Genomic DNA, 22,301 nt, shown 5'->3' on the forward strand with positions numbered 1-22,301 from the left:
AACAGCTTGAGAAGGATAGGCATTATCTCTGCTTTAAATGTCTGGTAGTATTCCCCAGGGAAGCCATCTAGTCCTGGACTCTTATTTGTTGGGAGATTTTTGATAACTGATTCAATTTCTCGCTGGTTATGGGTATGTTCAAGTTTTCTATTTCTTCCTGTTTGAGTTTTGGAAGTGTGTGGGTGTTTAAGAATTTGTCCATCTCTTTCAGGTTGTCCAGTCTGTTGGCATATAATTTTTCATAGTATTCCCTGATAATTGCTTGTATTTCTGATGGATTGGTTGTAATAATTCCATTTTCATTCATGATTTTATCTATTTGGGTCCTCTCCCTTTTCTTTTTGAGAAGCCTGGCTAGAGGTTTATCAATTTTATTTTTTCAAGAATCCAACTGTTGATTTCACTTATCTGCTCTGTTTTTTTAGATTCTATATTATTTCTGCTGTGATCTTTATTATTTCTCTTCTTCTGCTGGGTTTGGGGTGTCTTTGCTGTTCCGCTTCTAGTTCCTTTAGGTGTGCTGTTAGATTTTGTATTTGGGATTTTTCTTGTTTCTTGAGATAGGCCTGGATTGCAGTGTATTTTCCTCTCAGAAATGCCTTCACTGCATCCCAAAGCATTTGGATTTTTGTATTTTCATTCAAGTCCATCTGATCCAATGTATCATTTGGGGCCCTTGTTTCTTTACTGATTCTCTGTCTAGACGATCTATCCATTGCTGTAAGTGGAGTATTAAAGTCCCCTGCAATTGCCACATTCTTATCAATAAGGTTGCTTATGTTTGTGAGGTTGTATGTTTTATATTTTGGTGGTACCGAATTCGGTGCATAGACATTTATAACTGTTAGCTTTTCCTGATGGATAGACCCCATAGTTTTTATATAATGCCCTTCTTCATCTCTTGTTACAGCCTTTAAATTAATGTCTAGGTTGTCTGATATAAGTATGGTTACTCCAGCTTTCTTTTAACTTCTAGTAGCATGATAGATAGTTCTCCACCCCCTCACTTTCAATCTGAAGGTGTCCTCTGGTCTAAAATGAGTCTCTTGTAGACAGAAAATAGATGGGTCTTGTTTTTTACACATTCTGATACCCTATGTCTTTTGGTTGGAGCATTTAGTCCTTTTACATTCAGTGTTATTATTGAAAGATATGGGTTTAGAGTCATTGTGTTATCTGTAGGTTTCATGCTTGTAGTGGTGTCTCTGGTACTTTGTGGTCCTTGCAACATTTCGCTCACAGAATCCCCCTTAGGATCTCTTGTAGGGCTAGTCTAGTGGTGATGAATTCCTTCAGTTTTTGTTTGTTTGGGAAAACCTTTATCTGTCCTTCTATTCTGTCCTTCTATTCTGAATGACAGACTTGCTGGGTAAAGGATTCTTGGTTGCATTTTTTTTCTGTTCATCACATTGAAGATTTCCTGCCATTCCTTTCTGCCCTACCAAGTTTCAGTAAATAGGTCTGCTACTATCCTCATGTGTCTACCTTTGTATGTTAGGCCCTTTTATCCCTAGCTGCTTTCAGAATTCTCTCTTTATCCTTGTATTTTGCCAGTTTCACTATGATATATCATGCAGAAGATCAATTCAAGTTATGTCTGAAGGGAGTTCTTTGTACCTCTTGGATTTCAATGCCTGTTTCCTTTCCCAGATCAGTGAAGTTCTCAGCTATGATTTGTTCAAGTATACCTTCAGCCCCCTTCTCTCTCTCTACTTCTGGAATTCCTATGATACGGATACTGTTCCCTTTGATTGCATCACTTAGTTCTCTCGAATTCTAATTCTCCCCTCATACTCCTGGATTTTTTAATCTTTTTCTCACCTTCCTCTTTTTCCATAATTTTATCTTTTACTTCACCTATTCTCCCCTCTGCCTCTTCAATCCACGCTGTGGCCGCTTCCATTTTATTTTCCATCTCATTTATAACATTTTTTAATTCATCATGACTATTTTTTAGTCCCTTAATCTCTGTAGCAATAGATTCTCTGCTGTCTCTATGCTTTTTTCAACCCAGCAATTAATTTTATGACTATTATTCTAAATTCTTGTTCAGTTATATTGGTTAAATAGGTTTTGATCAATTCGTTAGCTGTTGCTACTTCTTGGGATTTGTTTTGAGAATTCTTGCGTTTCATCATTTTGGCTAGTTTTCTGTCCCTTATGCATTCTAAAAGCTTGTTGTGGTCTTTGCACCTGCAAGCACTGCTATATTAAAAGAGGGTCATACACTGTCCAGGGCCTGTCCCTTCAGGAGTTGTTTTTTCGGAGATTGTTACTTGCTCTCTGTTGTTGTGTTTGGTTATTTTATTACCCTACTCATAGTGATATTTTCGATCCTCCACTAGGTGTGCTTTGATTTGTTCCTTGGAGTAGCCCTATCTTCTTTCAAGCTTCCCCATTTTCTTCCTACTAGATTCAGTCTCTTTTCCTCCTAGGCTCTGGTGTTCATAGTCTTTTGGCTTCTGCACTTCTTTGTTGGCAAGTCACGGGAAGTACAGATCCTCCTACTTCTCTGCCATGTTGGCTGAGACCCTAAAAACCTTGGTGAAGAAAACCATGATGTAATGATGGCATGACCGGAAGTTGAAAATAATTTACAAATACATTTTAAAAGAGTGATATTGTTTAACTCTCTGATATTTTTGGTAAAATTCTTTTTTTTAGCTAGAAAAAGTTTCCTAAAACTAAATGATGGGGAATTTATATTCAAAGATGAATTTTTTTTTTGTAATACCAAAAAGTTGTAAATAGTGCAAATACCCAAACGATGCATAAGCATAAATCTTTATACATCTACCTACCACCTGATGGAATATACTTACTACTGGCCAAGAGCTTTATGTGTTTTATTTCCAAAAGAGCTACCACATGAGATTATATTACCATCATTCTCATTTTCCAGCTAAGGAAGGGGAGTAATTTGCTTGAAGTAACACAGCTACTGAGGGGCAGAGACTGAACTTAAGTCAAAATCTATTTATCTACTCACCTTAATCACTGTCAGGATGAAAGAATAGGACAAAACCTCTCACTTATAAAACTGGTAAGATGATAAGTATGCAACCCCCCCCCAACTTTTCATAAAAGAAGACTAGTAGGAAAAAAACTCAAGAGTGGTTGGGTCCAGAGAAATTGGATAATTTTAACCTACCTTTTTTACAAAACTTTGTAACAGATATACTTTTTAATTGGAAAATACAGAATACATTATTTTTTAACTTTTTTTTTTAATGTTTATTATTTTTGGGAAAGAGGGAGACAGTGTGCGCAGGGAGGTGCAGAGAGAGAGGAAGACACAGAATCTGAAGCAGGCTCCAGGCTCTGAGCTGTCAGTACAGAGCCTGACACAGGGCTCGAACTCACAAACCATGAGATCATGACCTGAGCCGAAGTCAGATGCTTAACTGACTGAGCCACCCAAGAACCCCAGAATACGTTATTTTTAAAAAGAACTGTGGTAGGGTCCCCTTCCAAAGAAAGAAGAAAAAAAAAAAAGAAAAAAACACCTCAAGGCAACCTTGTTATTTGTATACTTGACAACCTCCATCCCCACCCTGTAACATAAGACCACTTAATCAGAGTAAGTTTGTGTGTCACCATATATGGGAGACAAAGAAATAAAAAATATATAAGAACCTGTGCCATATGGCATTTGGGGCTCAGTTCTTTGGGTACAAACCCAACTGAGCAGTGCCAGCAGGAATAAAGTTGCTTCCTGAAAAGAAAAGCCTCGGTTTCATGACTCTCTGTGCAAGAATCCTGCTACATCACTTGGGGGCTTGTCCAGGATTCAGAGTCGGTGAGTTGCCACCTCCTTTGCCACTGGGAATGCGAACCATCGGGGCACCAGGAGAGGCTGGTGCCAGCAGAGCACTTGATCCGAAGGAGACTAGCCCTCCTGGCGTGCTGGGGAGAGGACCCTGTGTGCACTAATGGAACCCATGAGGCTCAGGAACCAGCTAAGGGAGCACCCATCAGACTGGTAAAAACCCGGGTTCATTTTGGTAGACCTGCAAGAGGCAGAAGGGGAGCTTGATCACCTCCCAGAGTCACACTAGTAATTCCACAAGGGACAAGGAACAAAGCTGCAACTCTAAGGCACTGGGCGCTGGGTGGCAGGTTGGAGTCACCATGTGACTGTGTTTGGGGACTTTTCTCTATTTCCTGGATCAATGACTATGATAATTAGAGCCAAGTGTCTCTGGTTATTCTATATCAGAACAGGGACTTTAAGGAATATTCCCAAGCAGCTGCCAAAACTCCTTTTGTTTCAGGGAAATTCCTTGCCTTCTCTGGACTGACATTTACTGCCTAAGTCCACTGGTGGAAAACAAAACAAAAGAAACTGGTGCCTGCTCCTCTGTCCAAGCTGACAAGATTTAAAAATGCGAATTCTCTTTCTCTGCCTTCCGCTGGCACCTTGTCTCTTCTGCGTTTCCTCCACCCGCCCCCCCCACTCCTCCTGTTTCTACACCACTTGGGGGGTGGCCTGCATAACTGGCTCCTCAATGCCTCTGGCACCATCAGCTCCTCCTCCCACCCAAATGTCCAGGATCAAAGAATTCCACGTCAGATTTCCCCACCAATGTTCCAGGTAAAGATTAACCATGGGGAAGGGAACAAATTGTGTTTCTCGGACCCAGGTAAAACGTATTCAGTGTTTAAGCTAATTTAAGTTTGTTAGTTTAAGACAGTGTTTATCAACATTAAACACACACACACACACACACACACACACACACACACACACACACAGAAACAAACTTTTATTCAACCTAGATTTGCTGAAGGTCAAATAGGTTCATGTTATCTCTGTTCTAATTTGCTAACAAAAGGATGACTTAAAGTGATGGTTAATTTTGTCTGTCTCAAAGTTTTCATGGGTAATCCTTAAGATAGCTTTCAAAGTCTTTGGTAACCTAAAATGTTAAAGTTTTGCTTGCATGATAAATTGAGATTTAATTCATTAGATATCTAACAAGAGATTAAAGCCCTATTTACTAGATGTAGGTTTGTGCTTCTCACTTGTTGCAAAAAACTAAGGGTATTTGGAATTGTTAAAAAAAAAAAACATGCTTTCTGCTTAATGTATTCGTAAGTTTGCCATCTAAAAAAAAATTCTGATGTAACAGAGTTCGTAATTGGTTACTACTTAGTTTTCACTGGAGACTAAGGTTTCTAAGAGTTAAAATTCTGCTACATGTAGTTAAAACTGATAAAAATTAGAAAAGCAACTCTGTATGTAGATAAGTAGGAAATATAAAAAAAATATAAGAAATAGAAATATATATTTTTTTGAAGGTAAAAGAAAATAATTTTGTCCTAAATGAGACTGGTTATTTGGAGAGAAATGGCTTGGGACAAAATCTAAATGCAAAGAAAAGTTGTAGAAGGTTTGTGATGAAAAATCTTTAAAAAGACATTTAATGTGTGGTCAGGAAGGACCAAGGTTAAAATAAATGGATTTTAAAAGTACACGGGGTTAAGATTAAAATTCCTCCTCGTTTGATCCAAAGGCTGGGAAAATGATGGCAATACTCTGGTGCCAGCCTCCAAATCCTCCACATTTGTGTTATTCCTGTTCAGCAGAGGAATGGACGCCTTTGCCATGTGAGGGATGGATGATAAATGAAGGGCTTTTACTAAGATACATGGGAGCCATTTTACTAAACTTAGCCCGTTGTATGCCAAAAATGGATATCCACATGGCTGAAACATTTATGTGGGCATTGTTGAGAAAGGCAGGGAAACAGACCTTGACTTTGGCTCTTTAACCCCTTCCCTCAATGGCCAATGATTGCTATGTAAGTTACTGCTGGGCCAAAATAAAATTAGTGCATCCTACAACAACCAAGAAAATATTGCTTGGTCACAGTCCATACCTCCAACATACCCCCAAGGTCCTACAGGCAGGAAATGGAGGGGTCAAAACAACAAAACAAAACAAAAAACAGGAAAGACCAGGCCAGCTCTCAGAGGTAGAGTCAAGCCTGGTTAAGAATGACTACTCCCAGCAACTCAGAGACTGACAGGGCTTTTGGCTGCCAATCGCATAGCCAGCTGAAACAAGGGGCCAGGAGGTGAGGTTTCTCCTGGAAGGCTATAGGAAATTGAGATAAGGGACAACTTTCTTCCTTTTTCCTATAAATGGGTAATTCCCCATCCAAGGCCATTACTCCATTGGAATGCATTATGATTCATTTCTTTGCATAAAGGCTTGGCTCCCATACAAATTGGAAGAGGGAACCTGGCCCCCAGAGGAACATATCGATAACAATACTATCCTACAATAGGAGGTGTTTTGCAAATGTGAAGGAAATGGGGAGAATACCCCTATGTTCATTGTTTTTGGGCCTTAAAAAAATTAAGATATAATAATTTTGTTAAGTCAGACTCTTAGTGAGACAGATGTTTTAAAAAAAATTAAGGAAATATAAGATTTAACCCTTAAATTATGCTAAATTAGCCACTATCTTACAAACACAAAATGAGAGCTCAATGGCCTTCCTGGAGAGGTTGAGGGAGGCTCTCATTAAATATACGGCTATCTCCCCTGACACCCCTAAGGCTGAGATAACTTTAAAGAACAAATTTGTCACTCAGTCAGCCCTAGATATTCAGAGAAAAATGCAAAAATTGGCTGTTGGCCTTGAAGGGACTCTGGAGGAGCTCTTATAAGCTGCCAATTGGGTATTACAAACAAAACAGAAAAGGAAGCTTAAAAAAAAAAAAAATCTGAGGCCTTAATTGTGGCCTTACGTACTATGTCAGACCAGACTTCCTGAGGTCCTGGCACCAAGTGCCATTTATATGGCCATTCAGAGCACGAAAAGGAGAACGTCCTCAGAGGGGACAACCAAAATGAACACCCCATTAGCCATGCCCCTATGTGGAGACAATCACTGGAGAGCTGAACACCCCTCAGGGACCTCTATCTGTGAGGGTTCAGATAACCAATGTCCCTGGAAGGGACTAACCGGGGTCTGGGGCTCTTCACGGTGGCTCCCCTAAACCAACTGTTTATCAGAAACCCAGAACCTCAGGTAACTCTAAATATGGAAGGAAAACTGATTTTCTGCTTAACACCAGAGCTACCCTTTCTGTCCTCCTTTCCACTCCAGGCCAACTATCCAAACACAGCATGACAACTAGAGGCATCTTTGAAAAACTAAATTTTTCTCTCAGACCCTGGGATGTATATGAGGAAACCTACTTTTTTCTCATTCTTTACTGATAATGCCAGAGAGCCTTACTCCTTTGCTAGAAAGGAACATTGTAAATAAATTAGAGACTATGGTGCTACTAACTCCAGGACAGATGAACAATTATGTGTTTTTGGAAATTACTGGATATTATATGTGTTTTGGAAATAACTGGATATTAAAGGGTTCAGGAAAATAGTTTGCTGCTAAATCAATTATTAAAGGAGACTCAATCACACCTACTCTCTCCAAAAAATAAATAAATAAACTGGGGTCTAACTCCTAAACACTGTCTCTAGCCCTTGGAATGGTTACAAACAAGCAGGGCAATTACTATTACCAAGCTCACAGAGCTAAAAGATGATTAAAACACAGCATCAGGGCTTCTATTTAGGGAGGGACAAAACTTATCAAATGGCCCAAAGATGTTTACTAGAAAAAATTTGTCAAGGACAGTTCTCCAAGTAGTATCAGGCTGTGAAGTACGTCTTAGAAACAATCCTTTCAACCACAAACTTGCTTTCCCAGACAGTCAAGGAATGGAGACTATCCAGGAAAGATTAACAATTAGGTCTCACTCAGATGCCAAGGTCAAAAAAAAAAAAAAAAAAAAAAAAAAAATCCACCATCTGTTTGTATGGGTTAATACTTTTATTAATTGGATAGAGGCCTTCTCCTACAAGACAAAAAAGGCACAAAAAGTAATAAAAATTCTGCTTTATAAAATAATACCCAGGTTTGGCTTACCTAAATATTTACAAATTAATAATGGTAAATGGCTGCCTTGACTCTTTCTCTAATAGAACTCCTGGCTCTTAAAAAAGTTTTACACATCAAAATAAAGCAGACTGTCTGTTTATACTCAGCAAAACTCTAACACCTCACAAGGATTACATGCCAAACTCTTAAAAATAGAGCCACCATTGATTACTTACTGCTCCTGCTTCTCCCATCACTTGGGTTATGAGAGATTCCCTGACATATGTTGTTTACAAAGTCAGGGTCTCTCCTAGATTATTTGACAGGTTTGGAAACTGTAGACATTATCTTAAGACGCCATCTTATTGGTCAATATAATCTTTACTTTGTGTTTTTCTCTTTATGTCTACTAACGTTTATGCCACCTCATACCTGCCAGCCTTCCTGTAAAACCATACTGTGGGCCATTTGACCAACCCTTGGGTAGACTAACTGCTGTACCCCTATACCGTCCCTTAGCTTGAAGAAGCCAGAATGGTCATCGTCCCTGTTCCTTAACAGTAGTTACAGGCCCTATGCCAGGGGAGAAGTAAATAGGGAAAGGGTTAACATTAGGCAGGGAGAGATAAGGGACCTTCAGGGAAAGACTGCAGCTGCAAGTGGGAGGCTAAAAAAGAAGATGGGGTTCTCCCCTTATAAAATCCTTTATGGGCACCTTGTCCCCATTATCAAGGGCATAAGCAGGGGATCTAAATGAGATAGACAATCTAATCCTAAAACAACAGATACGGGCCCTTGGCTTTACCCTAACCACCTTTCACCACTGGGTCAGGGAACGATTACCTGTGAATCTGCCTACAGATGCTCACCCCTTTAAACCAGGAAATGCAATATGGATAAAGTAGTAAAATGTCCAACCCCTAAAGCCCTTCTGGAGGGGACCATTCACTGTCATTTTGTCCACCCCTACTACAGTAAAGGTAGCCGAAGTGGGTCCCTGGATTCACCACAGCAGAGTGAAGCTGGCATCTTGAAACTGGGAATGTGCTCCTGATCTGTCAATGCTGTGCAAGCTGACCATATGGAAGAAGCAATATGCAACTCCAGAGGCTCCAAGAAACTGCAGCCCTGCTTTAGTCACTCCAGAAGCTGACTAATCCATGCATGGCAGAAGCTTGAGGAATCGATGTCCTTAAGTCCAAAAGACTGTCCGTATTTTCTATATGTTTCCTTACTGTGATGCACTATCACGCCTTGTTTCCCACTACCATTGTGATTCCTACTCTACTCTTTTCCATAGGTTGGCAGAGGCTGCCTCGGCTGGCTAAAAATGTGATGAGAGGTTTTTGTTAACACTCACCTTCCTTTTGGGAATAGAATATTTCGCTGGTACCTACATGGGGAAACAATGGCCTTAAGAGACTAAAAATTAGATCCCCACAAACCTTATAGTAAAACAAAATACCCCAGTCCTACTATTGGGGTTTGGCTTCTTAAAAGTTCAGTTACTGGAAAAAAAACTGTCTTGCCTAGTGGAGAAAAGTTCATTGTCGTCTGTTAAAAACTTAGCATGCCTATGCCAAAGACTTTATAACTCAACTGTCCGAAAAACCCAATGGTGAGGGACCTCAGGTCACCTTGAGCCAGATCCCCACCCCTTGTCTAACTTCTCCCATCTCTGAGAGGCCTGAGACAATGTCAACACAGGCATCAAAGGCGAGTCCCAGGTGGACTATGCTAGATATGTGCAAAGACAACCTATATACTACTTCCCTCAGTCTGGTCAGGGTCATATGTGCTGGAAACTACTCATCCATCTTTCTTCCTGCTCCCACTTGCTAGAGAGAAGTATTTGGGATTCCAAGTATATGGGGACAGGGAGACTCAAAGAAAGCAGCGTGCCTTACAAATTAATACTCAAAAAGATAATAAATGGCCTCTGGAGCATATAATCCAATATCATGGCCCTGCCACCTGGGCAGAGGATGGGTATTGCGGCTACTACACTCCTATTTACATGCTAAACCGCATAATTAGACTGCAAGCAGTTGTAAAAATTGTAACAACGAAACTGCCAGAGCTCTTAACTTACTAGCCAAGCAACAAACCAAAATGTGCAATGCCATCTATCAAAATTGCTTGGCCTTAGATTACATGCTTGCTTCTGAGGGAGGTGTTTATGGAAAATTTAACTTGAGCAACTGCTGCCTACAGATAGGTAATGAGAGGAAAGTCCAAGAAGAGATCACGGATCAAACGAAAAAGGTTTCTCGTGTCCCAGTCCAGACCTAGAATGACCGAAAGCCTGGGGATTTATTTGGAGGATGATTTTCAACTCTCAGGGCATTCAAAATCCTCATGGGAATTATCGTCCTAATTTTAGGAGGCTGCTTAATCTAACCTTGCTTAGCTCCCCTGGTTGTAGTCTGCCTCCAATCTCATTGAGGCCATAATTAAAGAAAAAAAAAAGCCACTCATGTAATGATGTTATAAAAATTTAAACCTCTAAACCAAGACGACGCTCTTTGACCCTAAATAGAGGGGTCTGAGCATCAGAGGGGGTAAGGTGGTAGGGTCCCCTCCCTAAAAAAACAAAACAAAAAAAAAAAAAAACTCAAGGCAACCTTGCTATTAGTGCACTTTACAACATCCCTCGCGACCTTGTAACATGAGACCACTTAATCAGACTACATGTTTGTGTGTTACCATATATGGGAGACAAAGAAGTAAAAAATACATTAAAAACTATGCCACGTGGCATTTGGGGCTCAGTTCTTTGAGGACGAGCCCAACTGAGGGGTGCCGGCAGGACTAAAGTTGCTTCCTGGAAAGAGAAGCCTCAGTGTCACGACTCTCTGTGCGACATTACTGCTAGAGAACCAAACTCTCTTCCTCTGTCCCTACTATTTCGTTGTTTGTAGATTAGTCTTAGACCTATGGAAAATGTTAGCAACTTCTGTAAGTCTAAACAATATCAATTTTCTCCTGCTTTTAATACGTTATAAATCTAATCTAAGAATACATTTCGAGGATAAACATTCACCTTACATGAACAAGCAAAACAGTGTCAAAAACAACCAAAGCATCTATCAGAAGAAAATACATTAAAAAAAACCTCTCATTTACTACTTACTTCTCAACTTCCAAGGAATTAAAAACTTCATATCAATGGATCAAATTTCATTTGAGACTTCAGGATAAAAGAGAAAGGCTTTTTACCTGAAATGTTTATTATAATTCATAACCCATAATTGTGTTTTTAATCCCTCCTTGACAGTAAACCTTTGGAACCTGACAATATGTGTTACTTTCATTACCTTCACAAGGCTCTTAAATAAAAATGAGAGTTGGGTGAATTTATTTCACATCACTGTCACCATCCCTTCTTTTTAAAATTTTTCTTTTTTCATGTTTATTTATTTTGAGAGAGAGACAGAGCGCGAGCAGGGGAGGGACAGAGAGAGAGGGAGACACAGGATCCAAAGCAGGCTCCAGGCTCTGAGCTGTCAGCACAGAGCCCGATGCGGGGCTCAAACCCACGAACTGTGAGATCATGACCTGAGCCGAAGTCAGAACTTAACCGACTGAGTCACCCAGGCTCCCCACCATCCCTTCTTTTATTAATATAACACTTTATCCTTAAAATACCTGTACTTGTTATCATTGAGCTCCCCTAAATCCTAATTTTATATATATACATGTAATATACATGCATATACATGCATACACATGTCTATCTTGAGAAAGATCCACCATTTTCCAGATACAAATATAAAAGTATAAAAATATACTAATATATATATATATATATATATATACACACACACACACACACACACACACATAAATATATAAAATGAAGCCTTTAAATGTTCCATAAGTGATTTGCCGTAAAGTCCCCAGGACAAGCCTTTCAACTGAAATATGCACAACTGGGTGGCACACCAGCAATCCTGGTTATACTGACAACACAAATTTTCACCACCCGAAGAAGCTGAACATGCCCGTTTCTTGTAACCTGTAAGTATAAAACAAGCTCAAAGTGGCTGTGAGGATACAATGTGAGGATTAGCTAAAGGAGCCCCATCTGGGTCCTGGTCAAGAAACTGGTACTAACAGTAACTTACCAAGCAGGCCCAAGAGCTCCAGGAGAGTCTATAGCAGTTCTTAATTACATGGCCCTCTCCTCCCTTACTCTGGTAACTCTGGAATGCTCCATCTCTGCTTTTACTTCTTCTGCCCCTACAACTGTTCTCTACTCCCTGTTAGGGTTGCAGGAATAGGGGAACGAGGATAAGCTGAAACGCCATGGGTCACATTATATTGGAGTAAAATGAGACAAAGACATAAAAAGACAAATACAGATATGTGTACATATGCTGTGTTTGTGACCTTTCATTAAGAAATAACTGTGTTATGATGTTATGTACTTTACTTGAGCAATGATTTGCACAAATCCTACCGTGTGGGCTGTGCAAGAGTGAACTGGGAAGCAGGCAACAACAATGCAGCCTGGAAGCTGAGCAGAGGAGGGACCCACTGTCACAGGACCCAGTGTCAAGTATAAGAGCTGACTGCTGCCATATGCTTGTGGATTCACAAACAAATTTCCTCATATGGATTGGGTTTGTGTCCTTCCTACTCTGTCTGCTATTCTCAGAGACCTGGCCAAGGGCCACAGGAGCCTCTTAAGTGGCATCACTCTCCTCTTTCCATCTTCTGCTTTTGTTTACTCAAGGCTTTTCTTGCCTTACAGCTTTTGCCTTCTATCTTTTTCTAAGTACCTTTCTGAGCCACTTTCCTTTTTTCACTCTCTGCATTCTTCACTCAAATCTACCAAATATACATTATCTGATCTAGTTGACAGTTACCATCAATATGGTGTCCCTACTGGGCAGAGCTCGAACTAACCCAAATCCATTCACCTGGGCTAAATCTCCTGGGGATACATGTATGAAGTGTGATATAAAACACACAAAAAACTACAAAAACCCAAACCCACAACTTCTAACTGCCTTGTTCAAGAGGAGATTGCAATAGGCACTTAAGAGTCATGTCCAGAGTAAGCATCATGAGATTTCTATGTTACTAGCATCCCTGCTTTGCCAGGTGCAATTATATAATTTTGAAAGTCACACAGATTAAAGTGGAGCTCTATTGTTTGAGAAGAATGAATAATGATGGAATGATCTAAAATTTGTACTCCATTTTATATTTTTAAAGCACTTATATCCAAGGGAAAATCTGGATAGCTTACTCTGGTAAGCTATCTCTGGTCCAGAGATCCCCATTGTCAGAAAAAATGAACAGATGTTTTGGGACCAAAGACAAGTCTTTAAGGATTAGTAAATTGGGTGTTTTTAAATTCCATACAATCCCATAGCTGATCTGCCCTGGAGCTCTTGTGCTAAAACCCCTGGTGGGCAAAGTATTATGAGACACCAGTGGAGAATTGGTATATACATTTATTTAGGAGAAATAATGGTCTCCCCATTGCATACTACCTGGTTTCAGAGACCTGAAAAGAGGCCCCAGGTCTGAAAATCCTAACAAAAGCAAATCCAAAAGTTAAGCTAGTATAAAACTGAGGGGAAAATATCGAGGAAGCCAAGGAATAAAAATTCCTTGTTTAATCTCTGGAGTCTAAATACTCCTATATTCTTCTGGACCTCTCCTTTAAAAAAAAAAAAGAAAAAAAAAAGAAATTAACTCAAAGTCAGTATATCTGACTGCCTCATTTGGAATTAGAAACATATTTCCTTTTGTCTTCTCCAAGCACTCCAAGACACAGATCACATTATCCCTAAGGAACATGTCCAGAATTTGACCTTAGTAGATTCACAGTGTTCTACATTCTGAAGCCAGGACATTAGAAAACTGTACTGCATTATGCAACTTTTCTATCTATCTTCTTCTTTATTTTGTTTTATATTACTTTAACTTAGATCTTACATGTAGTGCATCATTCTTTCCCAGGTTAGGGACACCTGAAAATCTATATGGGAAAAAGATGTCTCATGTCAAATCTACCTGTTAACCTATGTAGGTTACGACAACCATGAGAGCTTTAAATCTTATGTCTAACAATACTGTGTCTTAAATTTAAAATTTTTCAGAGAGAGTAGATCTTATGTCTTATCACAAGAAAAAAATAATAATAATAAAGGAGCAGGAAGAAACTTTGGGAGAAGGTGGGTATGTCTGGTCTTGATGGTGGTAATGGTTTCCCCAGTGTACACATGTCTGCAAACTCATCGAGTTGTAGATGTTAAATATGTACAGCTCTTTATATGTCAACAGTGTCTCAATAAAGTAGTAAAAAAACCCAAAACTCTTCCAACTCTCTGCTATGTCTGACGAATGCAAAGTATTTCATCTGAAAATATTTTAGTGAACGTAAATTTAAATTATGAATGAACTGTCTGAAAGTCATGTAAATATTTATTATACATGTGTACTGGTCTGCAATGTTAGCATACATTTCTAGGTACAAATGAAATGCTAATAAGCTTTTGGTTGAATGAAATCCAGTTTTCCAAAGTTAAGGTACTTTTTTAGTGTAATCACTCTGTAACAAAAATTAAAAAAAAAAAAAAAGGAAAATATGACATGGGCTCTACAGTAACACAGACTTGATCTCAAATAACAGTTCTATACTTTGTATGACTCCTACCTGAGACCCTTAGTTTCCATTCCTATAAGATGAATATGGTAACAGTGTCTATCTTGAGGTCTTTGTGAAGATTCAGTACAAGTATGCATGTAAGGCCATTAATAAGAACTTGACAAATGTCAAGATTATAATAATATCTTTATAAGCTAACAAGTAGTCTTTTAATTGTTAAAAAACATCTTAAGAGAACAGAAGATTTTATGTCAAGGGAATTTATTTACATAAAAGCTGTCGTTATTTTCGTAAACACCCCAAACTTTTGTATACAGCAGTAATCAACATGCCAATTCCTACCAGTTTTTTCCAATGTATATTATCATACTTTCTATACCAAATACCTATTATTTGCCTATATATAGTATTTATATCTTTTCACATTTTCTATTATTGGGAGATTTCAATGAGTGATTTGGGGTTTTATTCTGTTTGCTTGTTTTAGTCATAGTCATCATGAGAAGATGCCACATTCATTGTTGAACATTTCTAGGAACAGCAAGGCTTCCATTCAGCTATCTTTTTAAATAAGGAGGAAAAATATTAAAAATTATTCAACACTAGAGCAGAAGATTCTTGGACTCATGACCCATAGTTCCCTGAATGCATATGGCTGTGAAGAACTAAAATAAAAGGATGAAGGTTCTATCTTGTTTCATCTTGCTTGCCTTTTTAGAGGTCAAGAAAGGAATGGCTAAGTAGAGAAAATGCATGGACCTTGCATAATAGAATTGTGGACTAAGTACCTCATAGTTATCTATCCACTGCTCAAGGAAACTCAGTGCCCAATTATCTTCAGTGGCCTGTCTTATAGGTCTTTTAGGTAGAACTGGTTTCCAACTCGTGGTCTTACTAACAAGGATCATTCATGGGGAAACACAAAAAAAGCTCCCTTGCTCCTGTGCAGCTTCCCCCTTTCTTGGCTCCTCCTGCCTGACCAGGTGAATAGCCCAGACAGACAAAAACCTAAAAGGCCAGAGCATGCAACTCTTTGTGCCCATTCAAAGTTCATGTGGACACCCTTCACTTTATTATCAATTCCTTCAAAGAGGGCTTTAGAGGTCATTGCAGACAGTTAGTATTTATATGGGTAAAGTTACTTTGGGAAGAGACTGCAGAACTCCTGAATTGAAAGAAAGCATGCTCCTCTGAACATACTTAAAAATCTCCAGAGCTGGTCAGAAAAATAAGCAACATTTGATAAACACTGATCCCTACAGAACTCTCTAACATGTATCTCCTCTTCTCTGTGACCTTGACTTCTATAATGTCCAGACTTATCTCCTCCATCCCAAGACATTTCTGGATAGAGTCACCACAAAGATCTTTCTAAATTTCTAATCTAATCTTGCTCACTGGGCATAAAATCCATCAGAGGCTCAAGGTCAAATAAAGAAAAAAAATAATAATCTGGACTCAACATGTGTATAAGGCCCTTCATTATCTGGCTTTTGCCCTCATTTCTCCCAAAGTTCTGCCTAATATCCTGACTTAATTGTATTTCCCAAACACCCCAGTTTCACTTATAAGAGGATTTCTCAACCTCTGCACTATTAACATTTTAGACCAGGTGACTCTTTGTTTTGAGAGGGCTGTCCTGTGACTTACGGAGGTTTGGCAGTATCCCTGGCATCCATGGAGTAGCTATCAGTATCAGCCCCCATCTAGGCCTCCACAAATCACAACAATCCAAAATGTCTCCGGACACTGTCAAATGCTCCCTAGGGGTAAAATCACCTCCAGCTGAGAACCAGTGGCTCGCATCCTTGCCTTTTAATGTTAATCTCTTGCTAAAATAGCACCTACCTTTCTGATTCACTCTGTCCTGGAACCTCTCCACTTGGCTAACTCTTGAATCAGACATTTTACTCAACTGTTATCTTTTCCTCTCTACTTCCAAGTGGGAGTAACTGACCTTTTTCTGGGTACCCTGAGTACTTTGTGCTTAATCCAATCATAGCCAAATAATATCAAACACTTATATAAATGCTATTTTCTCTAGTAGACTGCCTGCTCTGCGAAAGCAAGGACTGAGTGTCTGGCCACTGTATCTCCAGTATCTGATACAATACAGCTCACAAAACAGGTGCTCAAAAAGTACTTATGGGATTGATGGATGAAAAGTAAACATAAGTATTCTATAATAATCATAAAGTTAAGAAAAGCAGGCAAGCCACATTAGTGGTTCAGTGTAATGCTCTCAGGTATTAGAAACATTTTATAACCTCATGTTTTATCACAACTCATGACTGATTTTCATGGATAGAAAACAGAAAATTACGAATAACAAAGCTAACTCACAGCTTGTAAGAAACGGAAAGACAAGATGGGGCCACTTAATGCTCCACAGGCATTACTGTCTTCAAAATCTCCTTCTTCAAGCAAGAATTGCTGGCCTTTAAAATGTTCTTTTTCATAGGCAACCCACCTAGAAATACAAAGGATATCCAATTAAGCCATGAATAAAAAAAAGAAAAAAGAAAAAAAAAATATCCCGATAAAGCACTTAGTTGTATTATCACGATATTTTAAAAAAACAACACATTGTTTTGTTACCATTTATAAAGACAGATAAATGCTGTATGCTTCATGGATCAATAGCTTTTATAGTTTGCTGGCTTTTCCCAACAAAGGTTAACTATTGTAGAATTACAACAGAGCAAAGCTTCCTAATTGTGGTATCACATGATACTGTATCTCAATATGGTGGTGGTGGTGGTGGGGGGGGGACAGCCAATTAATGGAAAGTACAAATAGCCAATGACAAAAGTTACAAACCTATGCTGAGATTCAAAGAACCATTCTTATTTTATTGACAAAGCCCTTCTGTAATCACAGAGAATGATTACTATATTAAACATTTTTTTAGGGTTTAAATCAAAAGAACCTCTCAGTAGGCTTCAGATCTAAAACACATTACCGGTGGTTTTAACAAAGAGGAAATGCAACTGGGCTGGCATTAGCGCTGATGGCCCACACATATATGAAGGCTTCTGTAAAAATTTAGGGGTGGGCAATTTTGTTCCCACCATTTAATCAGTGGTGATAATGGGAACAGGAAGCACGGTGACACAGTATGCTCCGTGGACACAGGTTTCTTGACTTCTCATCTAAAACTGTCAGTAAAGAACACTGATAAACACCACTGGTCATTAAGCTCCTCCACAAAACTTACCTTTTTATGGAATAATTCACAGTAGCTAACGAATGTAATGTGGGCATGGATGATTCATAACACACAATGGCCTGCTTAAATCTGCCTTGAGGGGCACTGTGGTGTTACCATGGGAGCCCCTCCAATGGAGAAGATTCCAGAATGACTATTTTGGGCTCGTGGGTTGGGAACTTCTGCATTCTGGGGCTTGACAAATGAAGCTGGGTACGGCTGACTACTATTGTTTTCAAAAAATTAAAAAACTACTCCAAAAAATTGTTTCCAAAGGGCATAAAATAATAGCAGTCGCTCAGCAATCATGTACACCTTCTCATTTTCTGCATGTAGGTGTGCGTATGGCAAGGGAAGAGGGGGTCCACATGAATAGGGATAAACATATTTTATATATCTTAGTGAATTCGTAATATGTACAAGAACATTATTTTATTCTTAAACTATTATGCGAAGATAAATTGCACAAGAAAGCTTTCAAAAATTTTTTTGAGTTTATTTTTGAGACACAGAGAGTGAGTGAGTGAGCTGAGGTGTGTGCGCGTGGGGTTGGGGAGGGACAGAAAGAGGGAGAGAATCCCAGGGAGTCTGCGCTGTCAGCACAAAGCTTGATGCAGGGGTTGATCTAATGAACCGTGAGTTAGTGACCTGAGGCAAAATCAAGAGTCAGACACTTAACCTACTGAGCCACCCAGGAGTCCCCAAAACTTTCAAATTCTAAATGTGGCTTTCATTTATATAAATGTGGCTACTCAAAACATGCTTTTAATAAACCTGAATGGGAAAAAGAATAAAAGATATAGAAGACCTAAATATTAAAGACAGATTACTAAATTATTACATGATGACAGTTCAAAAATCTTCTCAGCTTTTTTACAATAGATTAAGTTTTGTCTAAGATTCAGTTTATATATCCATCTGGGATATTTAAAAACAGATGTTATCTGAGAAAAACGAAAAAACATCAACCTCACTTTCTCTAGATTCCTCAAGATGGGACAGAGATGAGTTCTTACTACCTGCAGATAAACAGTTAACAGAAGTGAAAAGTGGTAGTAACACTGAAAAACAGTGAAATCAACTGTTCAGTTTTAAATGGGGATATGACATTTTACTCCTACAGTTGTCATATGAAAAATGAAACTTGTGTATATTGTATCACAAGCCATAATGTTTTCTTGAGAGTTTTTATAGAACAATTACAAAAAAACTCAGGAAACAATGCAAATCACAATCTAGTTAATGGGAAAAACATTCAGATTCCAAAGGGAAGAAAAGGCAATAATATTTAGCAGGGTTAACAAGAAGCATATGTGTTCACAGATTAGAGAAGACTGCAAATAAATATGACACAATAAAAATTTGTTTATCCAAAACGTGTTTGTTTTTCAAGGGCCTAATAATTTTTTAATTGAAGGATAAAGAATTAAATGATTACCAATATGTCAGACTAATTATGGATATGTCCCACATATCTAATATATGGCATAGTCTCTTATGTTTCCATTTTGGCTAGTGTGGCCATCACTTGATTTACAGCCAGAAACTGCAAAGTCTAAGTCTCTAAATGTAGACCCTTGAGAGATCTAAGACCCATCATTTAACTTCTATGAATAAATATTTTAGTAGAATCTTGCTAGAATAGCATGAAGAAGTTTTATGATGTTACTGCAAATAATGAGACATGGATACTTAAAATGAACCAACATTCCAAATAAACTATCATATCAACAGAGAGACCAACAATGTTCATGGAGGAATTCTAGTACTGAGTTGACAATGGCAAATAAGCCATTATCTGCCAGGATACAAATACAAACCCATATCCCACCCATATCTGGGGTCCCTGCCCCATAAACCGATGACTGAGATTAGGTTACACTTAGATTTATACTTAGAGGTTCTTTGGGGGGCTTCCTCAAAAACAGTATAATGCCAGAGGGTAACCGATGTAAAAAATACTTGACTTGGGAAACCTACAACCCAGGCTACTTCTTTTTCAAAGTTTATTTATTTTTGGGACAGAGAGAGACAGAGCATGAACAGGGGAGGGGCAGAGAGAGGGAGACATAGAATCGGAAACAGGCTCCAGGCTCTGAGCCATCAGCCCAGACCAGGCTACTTCTTTAATGAAGGACTCACTGGCAAGATCCTCAGCACAGAAAGTTAACTAAGATCCACAGAATAGAGAATCAAAATTGGGGCTTCCATTCATATTCAAAATTTGTAAAACAAAATATATCAATTTCTTTTATCTGAGAGAGAGAGAGAGAGCACAAGCAAGTGTGCAAACGTGGCGAAGGGAGAGATAGAATCCCAAAATGTGGGGCTCAATCCCACAACCCTGGGTTCATGATGAGTCCAAATCAAGAGTCAGACACTGGAACAGACTGAGCCGCTGAGGCATCCCCCCCCCAAAATTTTATTTTGCAATTTTTATCTTCTATATTGTGTTTAGCAATACCAAGTGTTTAAGTTTTAGAAACTATTTTCTACATTCAATCTGTCTCAAAATCTCTAATACAATCAAGAGTTCACAGGAAAGCCATTAGTAACTACTTTTTTATTTTATAGTACCTTACAGAAAAGATGCATATTTTTCGATTAAGGCACATTCTTTTTGCTCTGCTTAGCACATTTTCTGTGATCTTCAAAAAACAGACTATTAATTGAAATATTGAAAACATAACACTCACACTCCACCGATGACACGAATTGATCCAATTCCATGAAAATCCCCGTTATTTTTTAAGAACTTAGGGACAGAATCTATGTGTTCACTAAACTCTCTGGCCTGTCCACAGAAGTGAGGTTTTTCATAAATAATAACCTGGAAGATATGAAAGAAAATTACTTAACATGCTCATATTTTAGAATAGGTACAAAACTCATTTACTTAAGTGAGACTAAAAATCCCAACATGAACAGGGACACCATCCATTTTTTTGACTAATATTTATTTACAACGTAGCACACTGACTGATATTCACAAGGATTTATGTGGGTTATTACCATGAAGATACCTTAATAATATGTTTCTGTCATGATTACGCTGTTCTGGTTACCCCAATCCTAGGACCATCTGACAGGGTAAATTGTCTTAAAATTGACTCTTAAATTACCTAATTTTAGCTCTCTGCCTGGAATTTAACACAGGCCCACCTTGTATTTATTGACTTTCCCCTATTAGACATAAATAAAAACACTCTTGAGGTTCTAGGACATAATAATAAATTATCTACTGGATTGAGAAACAACAGCTGCTTCTTATAACATGGTGGCTGCCAGTCACTAGTAAGAAAGAGATATGCAAATTCCTGAATTTAAACATAAAACTTCCTAATAAGAAGAAATGATTGAAAAAATTATGGTGTTTTCTTTTTGTTGTTGTTTTTTTTTTTATATTGATTCATATGGGTGGGGAGGTAAGTATAGTAGAAAACCCATTTCTAGCGTTTCATTTATTTTAAATTTGGAAGGTCTCTTCCACCATATTGGTGCTCTTTACTTCCCAAGTATGACCTGCCTGCCTTTAGTATGTGGAAATGATAATGGTGATAATGGTACTAATCTATCTACGTTCTATCACCAGGTCCTACTTGTGGCTAATGGCATACGTTGCATACAACTGGCAAAATAAGGCCCCATGCTAAAACATACTGACCAAGTTCTATCTAACTTGTTTTCAAAAATTTGTAAGATTATACAAACTGAAAAAAACCATGTAGTACAGCTCCTGTGTTCCACATATTTAATTTTCACAGGGTGATGTATTTGAAGAGATGAAGTTTTATTTGGTTTAATACTTTCTACATCTGAACACATTCAAACTAAGAAGCAGTAATTCTTTGATGAGCAAGCCGTCAACTAACACATAACAACTTGAAAATGTGACCATGTGTGATAGCTATTTCATTCATATGCCTCTACAACCTGTCAAACTGCAAATGTCCAGCCTGTCACACCTGAAGAAACTGAGACAGGAGTCACTCAGACTGTCACAGCTAATTTTGTATCTTTCAGGTCACTGGTTCGAAACCTCAGCTGCATGTTATCACAATCACCTGTAGAATTTGAAAACTTCTGACTACACCCCGGACCAAAACGATATTCTGTGAGTGGAATACAATCATAAGTATTTTTTTTTAAACTTGGATATGCATGACTCCAACACAGAGCTAAGGTATACTATGCTCAGATACTAACTTTTAAAAGATTCCACCTATGTGATTAAGAGAATGGTGGTCAATTCCATAAGTTAGAAAGGTGAGAAATGGGAGGGTTGGAGGAGCTGTGTCTTGTTTTGCAGGACAGGAGATAGATAGATGAATCTTTGTTTCCATGCCTGCCTGTGGAAGTGCTATACGCTAGTTAAGCAGAGGTCTGGCTGAATCTTTGATCACTGCACTGGTTTTTTTCCCCCGCTCTCTTTTCACACACATTTTATAATTTCATTTCCTTTCCCCAAATAGGCTTAATCCTGGTGTCTCTACTGTTCCCTTCAGGTACTTATTTATTCTTACCAACTGATATCTGACAGGAGCTACCTACTGCTTCTTCTGATCAC

General features: G+C 38.6%; 1 protein-coding gene across 4 annotated transcripts in view; it reads right to left on the bottom strand.

The window, feature by feature from the left end:
* The window catches only part of CRYBG3 (crystallin beta-gamma domain containing 3), a 131,823-nt gene that overhangs the window by 44,436 nt on the left and 65,086 nt on the right, over positions 1-22,301 (bottom strand). For all 4 annotated transcript variants that reach the window (XM_086675656.1, XM_086675660.1, XM_086675657.1 and 1 more), the window contains 2 exons: positions 20,431-20,564; positions 16,870-16,996 (listed from right to left, as the gene is read on the bottom strand). In XM_086675656.1, coding sequence (XP_086531782.1) covers positions 16,870-16,996; positions 20,431-20,564 — 261 coding nt within the window. The remainder of the gene's footprint in view (positions 1-16,869; positions 16,997-20,430; positions 20,565-22,301) is intronic.

This window comes from Puma concolor, chromosome C2 (assembly GCF_028749965.1).
Source record: "Puma concolor isolate L17-30 chromosome C2, mPumCon1.1.hap2, whole genome shotgun sequence".
NCBI classification, from domain to species: domain Eukaryota; kingdom Metazoa; phylum Chordata; class Mammalia; order Carnivora; family Felidae; genus Puma; species Puma concolor.